Source organism: Triticum dicoccoides, chromosome 7A (genome assembly GCF_002162155.2).
Source record: "Triticum dicoccoides isolate Atlit2015 ecotype Zavitan chromosome 7A, WEW_v2.0, whole genome shotgun sequence".
In the NCBI taxonomy this organism is placed as follows: domain Eukaryota; kingdom Viridiplantae; phylum Streptophyta; class Magnoliopsida; order Poales; family Poaceae; genus Triticum; species Triticum dicoccoides.
This window is the reverse complement of record NC_041392.1, coordinates 177860072-177869582: the sequence shown is the minus strand read 5'-3', so window position 1 is coordinate 177869582 and position 9511 is coordinate 177860072. Positions and strand designations below refer to the sequence as shown.

At 43.6% G+C, this 9511-nt stretch overlaps 2 protein-coding genes across 7 annotated transcripts; both read left to right on the top strand.

Moving 5' to 3' along the window:
- The first annotated feature begins 1173 nt into the window (after positions 1-1173).
- LOC119330401 (acylphosphatase-like) lies at positions 1174-7331 on the top strand. 6 transcript variants are annotated; one of them, XR_005160072.1, is made up of 4 exons: positions 1174-1628; positions 2382-4186; positions 4282-4408; positions 7084-7331. XR_005160072.1 is itself a non-coding variant. In XM_037603508.1 (2 exons), the coding sequence occupies exon 1, from the start codon at positions 1209-1211 to the stop codon at positions 1599-1601; it is 393 nt and encodes a 130-aa protein (XP_037459405.1). In that variant the 5' UTR covers positions 1174-1208; the 3' UTR covers positions 1602-1628; positions 7084-7331. The 6 variants fall into 6 exon arrangements, 2 of the variants coding, with proteins under 2 accessions (XP_037459405.1, XP_037459406.1); XR_005160071.1 differs by having other exon boundaries at positions 4268-4408; XR_005160074.1 differs by lacking the exon at positions 2382-4186 and having other exon boundaries at positions 4310-4408.
- LOC119330400 (3-ketoacyl-CoA synthase 6-like) lies at positions 4426-7071 on the top strand. Its single transcript, XM_037603506.1, has one exon. The coding sequence runs from the start codon at positions 5227-5229 to the stop codon at positions 6595-6597; it is 1371 nt and encodes a 456-aa protein (XP_037459403.1). The 5' UTR covers positions 4426-5226; the 3' UTR covers positions 6598-7071.
- Positions 7332-9511: the final 2180 nt, after the last annotated feature.

Below are 9511 nucleotides of genomic sequence, written 5' to 3'. Positions count from 1 at the left end.
ATGTTTTACCCACTAGAGTTGCTAAAATTGGAAGCATGTTTGCAGTTTTTTTTCTTTCTAAACCGGCATTTGTTGGCCTTTTTTTGCCACTGTTATTCTTACAAGTGGTAGCATACGCATGTTGAAGACCATTTCCAAATTATCTATCTTCATATCATTATTACTACAAACTGAGAGAATATTTGTTATATTGTCAAAATTTTAGAATGTCGAGCCCTTAAAGAAATGTGTAGTACTCAAGTAACTGTTCCAAGTTGTCGTATTAATGCTTTTGTCCAGTGAATAACAAGTATAATTATGCAATTTATCATTGTAATTTTTATTTGGTTTACATGTTCTATTTTCATAATAAAGTAAGTCACTTTTCTTGCTTCTAGACATTACGACACTTGTGTGCAATAGTAGAATCGGATGGTCCAACTAGCATTTTTTTTGTCTTATTTCACAGCTGATTCTATGCAGTCAAGACATCTCTACACTTCTTTATCTGACAATGGCTTCCTCTTTTCAACAAACCATAGAGATCTCTTTCCACTATTGAGGTTGACACTCAATTGTAATAATAATTCTTGACTAGAGTTTGTTGGCAGTGAAACGGTTCCTTAGCTTGTCCTAAGTGACATTTTCATGTGTGATTATACTTGCATAAATGTGTGCATATGAAGAATCATGATAAATCTTTTAAATAATTTTGAGTTTTATACATTGGGAACACTGGGTGGTCTTTTAATACAGGAGACATGTTGATTAAGGAGAAATGATATTTCAAATTGTTTGTACGTGTAGGGAATAAGAGATTGTGTATTTTATAGAGAAAATTCAAATTTATGAATAAGTTGTCTTGTACTAAGTTTAGTATAGTGTGTTAATTCAAATAAACACGTGTTGCACATGCACACTTATTAGTTCAAATAGAGGTGATTGCACGTGCACACTTATAGTTTTTGAAGACGAAAAACCACGCGTCCGCCAGAAGCATCCGAACAGCGAACCACTCCAGCGATCCTGATCCTACATGGTGTTGGCTCTCCGCCGAGATTCGTGCGACGGAAGGGAGAACGTTCGCTGGGGTTAGCCCGGTGGCGAACGGTCGCCAGATAACATTTTCCTTTATTTTTTGATCAAAATTCCTCTTGCTATTGCAGATGCAACCCTTCTCGAACTCGAAAGAGAACCATCTCTGAAATCCGAACACATACTCCTCCAGAATGTTCCCTTCTACCTCTGCCACGGCCTCCCGTCTCCTCGTCCCCGCCGCCTCTCGCCGCGCCATGGCCGCTGCCGCCTCCGCCAACCCGCCGCCCCCGCAGCAATCGCCCCCCAAGGCGGTGCGGGTCGTGGTGAAGGGCCGCGTGCAGGGCGTCTTCTTCCGCGACTGGACGGTGGAGACGGCCCGCGCGCTCGGGCTCGCCGGCTGGGTCCGCAACCGCCACGACGGCACCGTGGAGGCCCTCCTGTCCGGCGAACCCGCCAGGGTCGACGAGATGGTCTCCCGGCGCCTTCCCGTAGGGCCTCCCGCCGCCGCCGTCACCGCGGTGCTGCCTTCCCCAGCCGATCCGCTCGACCCTTCCGAGGGCTTCCACCGCAAGCCGACCGCCTGACGACGGCTGGTTCTTGTCATTGACATGGTAATACTACCTCTGAATATTTCGCTTTCAATGATTTTTAGCATGCTATTGAGCGAGATGTCAGCTTATTGAATCGAACGGTAGGACTGTGAGTTGTCGAGTTTGTTTCCATTCAGTTAGATTCAATACACGGTTTGTTTGTGTGTAAGCCCATATCAAAGAGGGGGGTAGAAATTTTATTTTAAGGGATTAGTAGAAATAACCAAACAAAATAGTAAAATTGTATACCGAATGTGTTCTTCCATTCTCTGCCATTCATATGCCTGATGATCTACCAAAATAACTTCTCCCCTGATATAGATTATCAAGCGAATCTCTTATCACCCAGTCTGTCGAATAGTTCATATAATTCAGGGCAAGGAAAATAAATGTGTACTCCCTCTGTCCACGAATAAGTGTACATATAGAAATTTTAGAACATATTATGGAGTGGAGTAAAAATTGCATTGGGAAGGTGCAAACCATCATCTCTCTATTCTTTAATTACCCCACCTCCAATGAGCTAAGTCCATGTAGAAAGTGAGGAGACCACATGTTGGATATTATTGGTCTTGATTATCGTATGATGAGAGAGAATCATTTTTTTTCTACTTTAAAATGCATTAGAAAGTCTTGGTACACTCTTTTTTGGATAAATTTTGAATGCCAAACATACACTTATTCGTGAACGGAGGGAGTACATGGCTTCTCTTGGTAAGAAACAAATGGCCAGATTTCATCAACGTTACCACTCATTGCCCGTCTATCCTGCAGATGTGCCAGTCGACTAGTACTACTCAATAGCCTCTCCTCTGCCCGGTCAGCCCAGCGCCTCGGCCTCCATTCAACGACCTCCAAGTGTCACCAACAAGGGAGCAAGGTCTCTATGACCTCCATTCCTGACGTATCTCCTCCCTCAATGGTTGATGATCATTGATGTCTACTGCTCCAACATCGCCTCGTTCTCTCCAAGCATCCGTGGCGTGGAGGATCCTTCCCCAAATCCCAATGGTTTAATCACTGGTGTTCATTACAGCGTTTAACTGTGGTTTGTTCATTATCTGGGTGTACTATGTCTTGGTACCTTATTCTGAAGAGCCGAAAGTCTAAAACCAAATATTCTTTAGAGCCTACTATGACCATGAGCAGCTTCGTGCTTGCTCAAAACCCTACCAAAGTTTTTGGATGACTGCTGCTGAACCGCCCAAGACTTTGTGTGTACTTGTCAGCTTCTTTTTTTAGTAGAGAAAAGGCATACACCCAACTTTATAAATAAAGTCACCAGGCAGAGTTTCACAAGCACGACAGCAATACCGCCGCCTGGGCCAACAAGCACAAAAGAAAACAAGAAGGCACTCCGGCCCGGGAAGTGCACACAGGCCAGCAACTAACAACAGGATAACAAGGCGCGCAGGCCAACAACCTACAGCAACCGCGGCAGACACACAACGATGATTAAGCACGGGCAGCAGGGACTTGCTGCATCAACGAGAAAGCAGAAGCCCGGACCTTGGAAATAAGCACCTCCGTTGCGTCCCGGTCAACCTCCTTAGTCACCGCGGCAGACACGCAACGAGTCAGCTTCTCTTGCCATGCATGCAGTTGTTGTGTAGTAGTGTATAGCGCTTGCATAATAATACAGCTTATGTTGTGCTGGATGAAAACATTTTTGGGATTTGCAGTTATATCGCTCAATTTGCCATGGAACACTTTCTGCCTGTGACTGATCTTCATACATATCACTTCAGTCTCCAAACATCTATTTACCCGCTTCTAGCTTGCTGAACCTGTACCTGCATATAGGTACATTCTTCTCTTTACTCAGTCATTCTCTTGCAGCTCCACCATGGACCTGTCGTTCCCCTCCCCTGTCTCGTGGAGCTTCAAGGAGTCGAACGTGGAGCGCGCGGCACACGTGACATAGTACACCAGGTTGATGACCTGCAGCAGAGTCGCGACCCAGTAGAGGTAGTCCAGCTTGCCCTGGTGGATGTTGTCCGGTTTACAAACCAGTCGTCATTTCTTGATAGGCTACGGGGCGTAGAGAGAAAAGAAAACGGTGATCTATGGTGGGAATTGCATCAAAAGAGTTTTGCTCGCCTCCATTCTTCTCTGTTCTTCGTCTCACCTCTTAAGTTAGACTTTGTAAATGTGCTGGCATTGGCCACATCCTTTCTTGACACCCCATTCCTCTTCCAGAGCAATCTGGAATTTGTGAGATTTTCCCCCTTTTCTCGGGTTGTTTCATCTGTATACACAAAATAAATAACAGAAAGGATATGTTTGCAAAAATAATTAGAATCATGAAAAGACACCAGTAAATTCAAGGAGTATGATATGTATTGGATATATCACCGTCCTGGTCTCGGTGTGCCTACTAGGGAGGCCATGGTGTTTGCTCATGGGCCGAGGGCTCTCAATCTAGTGGATTGTCATGTAGCATCAGGTCTTGTCTTGGCAGTTGGTGCTATCTAGCTTTTGTTATGGAGTGTGGTTTCAGTCTTCTGTATTTTCCTGATCTTTGCCTTCTTTCCCGGTTATCTGTCAATGAAGCAGCGGTTCACAACCTATTTTGAAATGTGAGTGCCCCTGATTTAGTGAATTCATGTTCTTGCCTCTTGGGATCGGCTGTTGTGGCTCTTTAAAACCTTCAAAGTTAGTCCAACTTGTGTAGGTTTTTCTCGTCCTATTTTTTAATCTAGAGGCATGGAAAAAAGTGAGGATGCAAAGGCGACTGGAGACCAAGACTTCATATATACGTTATTGATAATAAGGTGGAGGTGGATCTGCTAAATCATCGGGTAATATATCGATATTATATTTTATTTTGCAATTTCCCTTCTATTCCTAGTATCAGTTTACTTATTTTGTTCGAGTACATATAGCTCCAGTAGATCCTCTCTAGCAATAACAATTGAAGCAATATATGTTAATTTATTGCGCCATCATTGCTTTATCAATACAAACCGCCCGCTGCTCTCAAAATGATGCCCGTGGCACAATCCCCAGGCGGAAAATTACCGTTCTGAAGGACAATCCCAAAAAACAAAACTATGGACTAAAATTTCTGGGATTATTTGGAGGTACCCTGAAAAGATGGACCAAATTAGTTGGTTGGTAGCTTCACAATGTCGGCATCTTAATAATCTGAATAAGAGTGCTCCTACTGTGCCATGTGAAAAACATGGCTTCTAGGCTACTATTAATGCACAACATGAATGATAGATACGTACAGTATAGATGGTTGAGAAATTGACTGGTCTCATGACCCCCACCACTCTTTTGCTATTTGGAGAATGTTTTTGTTTCGATATGCTACGATGTAGTGCAATAAACGTTGAAAGTTAGGGTCCCAAGAGGGCAAGAGGCCATGACAGTTACACAGTTGTCCTATGGTTTATTTTATAGCTCTTTGCAAATCTTTTTAAGCAACAATATAATGTTAACCCATTATAGCATCAACCCTGATCCCCATATGACGATCTCCCACAAGTTTCCTCCTCTAATAATCCTATATACACTACACCATCAGACAACCTGCTTCGTCATCTCTCATCACACTCTTCTCAAATTGCTATAAAATCTAGCTGCCAGCATCCTCCTCCATATTGTCAACGCCATGACACTAGCAGCGGCCTGCCTCCTAAAAGTTGCACAATGGCTTGCCGTTGCAGGCGAGCCACTTCGTGCCCTCTGGCCAATCCACCTACTCATGCCCATTGTTCTTCCAACTGTTGCAGCTACTGTCTACCTGGCATATCGCCCTAGAGCCACATACCTTGTTGACTATGCTTGCTTCCGGCCTAGCCCCAACTATCGATTCCCAAGGGCGGCCTTACTCGAGCATGCACATATGTCGACCTTCCTTGCCGATTCTACCATTAACTTCATAGCACGAGTTCTTGAGCACTCCGGTCTTAGTGATGAGACTTGTGTTCCACCGGCACTTTCTTACATTGAGCCATATTGTAGTCTGGATGAAGCCCGCGCCGAGGTAGAACTGGTCGTCTTCTCAGTGGTTGATGATCTACTGGCTAAGACGAGGATTGACCTTGATACGATTGACATTCTGGTCACTAACTGCAGTGTCTTTTCACCGGTTCCATCGATTGCCGACATGATTGTCAGCAGGTATAAGCTGCGAGGTGACCTTCGCGTCATCAACCTCTCGGGGATGGGTTGCAGTGCAACAGTAACTGCAGTTGGGCTTGCAAGGAACATCTTGGAGGTCATGCCTTTTGGATCGCAAGCGCTAGTGGTGTCAACGGAGACCATCGGACCCAACCACTATGCGGGTAACAACCGCTCCATGCAGTTGGTTAATATCTTGTTCCGCATGGGCGGTGCAGCCGTCCTGTTATCGAGTTCTAGGTCCAAGGCTAGGTTCCGCCTCACACATGTTGTGCGGACGATCACTGCTAGCGATGACAATGCCTACCGGTGCGTCTACCAAGAGGAAGATGACGAGGGAATCAAGGGCGCCAATCTGTCAAAGAACCTCATGGCTATTGCTGGAGACGCTCTCAAGGCCAACATCACGGCCATGGGGCCACTTGTCTTGCCTACATCAGAGCTGATCAAGTTTCTTCTTGTCTCCTTGGCGAGGAAGGTGTTCCTTGGGAGGAGGATAAGGCCTTACATTCCCAATTTCCGTACAGCGTTCAAACACTTCTGCATCCACGTTGGTGGACCAGCGGTGATCAGCTCGGTACAACGTGGCCTTAATCTATCCGATGAGCATGTCGAGCCTTCACGAATGACACTGCATCAATTCGGAAATCAGTCAAGTGCATCTGTGTGGTACGAGTTGGGATACATAGAAGCCAAGGGTCGAATGCTAAAAGGTAATAGGGTCTGGATGATTGGTTTCGGAGCTGGATATGAATGCAACTCCGCAGTGTGGGTGTGCATCCGTACATGTACATCTCACGGTGACCATGGGCCATGGGCTAGTTGCATCCATCGATACCCACTAGATGTGCAGAAATAAAGTTAACTTGACTATACTCTCACCAAGAAGATCACAGGCAACGCAAACGTACAAAATTGAAACCATCCATTGCTATCGACCATCGCCAGTTTTCTGGATTGTTTCATTCTATTCTTTTTGTTATCATTAAGCAAGATGTGTAAGATAAATCGGATGGGCTAGCTTCTGCAGCTTGGCTTTCTTAAGCATCTGAAAACTTAGTTTGTAGGTGTCATTCATTTGTTGTGTGGTATTTTGTTGAAATATTCTTATGTACACTAAATATGTATTCTCCAAATATTTTTCTTCAACTGCCAACTGTTTAACCAATAGTTGTTCAGATTATTTTGTTCATACACAAAAATTTAGTAGAATCCAGTTTCATATCATGAGCTTTAACATCTCTCAAACAAACCAGCGTAATAAGATAAACAAATATCAAGAATTGATTGTGCTCTTACATTATACGATGCAAGATGAGGTTATTTACTTTTGTCTCTAGTGCAGATCATCCTCTTCACTGATGCTTGAGGACTGCCACAAAGGATATGCCACTACTTAAGAATGTGCCATCACAGACGATTTAGAAAATCCATCATATACATCTTCCCGGTGACATGGTTTATGTCATCACAACCTGGACATTTTGTAATAAGATAAGAGATGACTGAAAGGTTCATAATGTGAAATGGTTTGTGATTTGGTCTTTTTATAGACAGTTCGTGCTTGAGGAATGCCTATGATACTCTTTTTCACACTGTAATTTCTTTGTAACTTGGCTACGTTCAAGAAATGCTAGTCATACTCTCTTAAACAAATGGGATAACAAAAAAGTTGTATCATGTTACTATAAATCGCAGAAATACTCATGTCTAATCTAATTCATTTATCACACTACCATATTCTTCACAAGCATCCATGTGAACAAAATAACTTGTTCGAGATTTATGAAACATTTACATCCATAACTGTAAGGAGCCAACTTCCATCATTTAGATTGAACTCACTATCTTGTACTAACTTGCTAAGCTCGATAACTCTAGCGAGCAAAAAACTCAGTTTGATTCGATTCGTTATAAGCTCAGCTGGGTCGGTTAACTCGACAAAAACATTAACACACTCTGGGGCAACTATATTGTGTACACAATATAGCCAGTGAGCGAACTAAGCATAACTCAGATGGATGGAATACTTTTTGTGGTGGAACCATCCCAACCAGGTTTCAGTCGTAGATTTGGCACGAGTTGTCACATTTTTCAGGTTTTATTCCAGGCCTTCTGACATTACTTTCTTAGTGGTATGGCGTGCCCCTCGACTACATGGCGTTTCTGATGACTTCATCAATCTTAGATGCGTCAACTCCGTCTCCTGAAAGTGCTTTACATGGCTGAATGTTCGTGCGTGTATACAAACGTCTGCGTCTACATATACTATGTTTCTAGGAAACTAGCCCGATGATTTCTCTGATCCCCTCCCTTCCTTGTAAGGCCCACAGTAAAAGCAATGCTCTTGATTGCGTGATGTTATTGGAAACAAATTAGATGATACTCCACACGTTGCAGGAATAATTCGCAATATATTTTAATAAGTTTTGGTCATATGGAGCATGAATATTTGAAGCAATTATATAAGAACAAAAACTGAAAATACATATGCTTTATTGTGTTCGATAATTGTATAGTTAAAAATATTTATTAATGGCAATATATTTCGTGAATCCACTACCTATCGTGTGTCCGTGTGTCCGGTCCGTTTCAACCCCACGATTTTAATCCTGAGCCTCACGTGCAGCCAAGAGACTAATTGCATTTACCTGCCTGCTTTGTAACTTACAACCAATTTTATTCACAAAAAACCCCTGAAGCCTCTGACGCAAGACTCCCCAGATTGCTTCTCTGCGTCGTGCGCCGCCGCCGCCGCCGCTGTCGTGTGCCTCCGATATCTGTCGACTTGATCCTGACGTCTGCCGGCACCCACCAGATGCAGATGCAGGTACTGCCCCACACCAGTCTTGTACGTGCTCCTCTGCTCCCATGTCAACACGAACCTGGCAACCATCGCCCCATGCATGTTCCCCGACCAACCATCGCCCCATGCATGTTATTCCCCGATCTAGACCTATCTCTATAACTGGCAATACTTTTCTGCAGTGACAACAACGGATGAGCGACTAGCAAGTAGTACAACATCTCTTTCAACCAGCAACACGAGGGCATCAAAAGTTTGAGGTAAAACAGCACACAATTTCAGTCCTTGTGTATACACGTGTGTATGTAGGTTGAAAGGCTAATCATGTGGCCATGTGTGTGCAGCAATATGGATCCAATCAACAACGTTCAAATGCATATGAGCCATGGGGGATTTAATACACCCAAAAAGAATACAGACATGGCAGACATACCTCTCTTTGTAAGTTCAGTTTGCACTAACAACTGAAACTATGGATGAAGTGCTTATTATAGTTTATTCTTGACATTGCAGTCTTCGTCTTTTATACCTGAATGTGATGAGCAGTTGAAGCCTAAAGTGGGTATGACATTTAAAGGACTAGAGGCAATGGAGAAGTTCTACAAGGCATATGCACATGAATCAGGTTTTGGTGTTCGTATCGGACAGCAGAAAAAGATTGAGAATAAGGTGGTCCGGACTAAGCGTTTCATGTGTAATAGGGAAGGATTCAAGTCAAAAGATTGTAAGGAGATAGATGACCCCTTGAAGAAAATGCGTAAGCAGACAAATACGCGATGCGGTTGTGATGCCCATATCTTCGTTAGACTTTGTGGAGACAACACCTACAAGATAGACTCATGGGTTGAGCACCACATTCATGGTCTTGTATCGCCTAATAAGCGTCATTTGATTAGATCGAATCGTAGAGTTAGTGAGAGAGCAAAGAATACTTTATACACATGTCATAAGGCAAGCATTGGAACCT

Coding starts and splice junctions, on each gene's coding strand:
- LOC119330401 (XM_037603508.1), top strand. CDS start 1,209: ATGTTCCCTTCTACCTCTGCCACGGCCTCCCGTCTCCTCGTCCCCGCC.
- LOC119330400 (XM_037603506.1), top strand. CDS start 5,227: ATGACACTAGCAGCGGCCTGCCTCCTAAAAGTTGCACAATGGCTTGCC.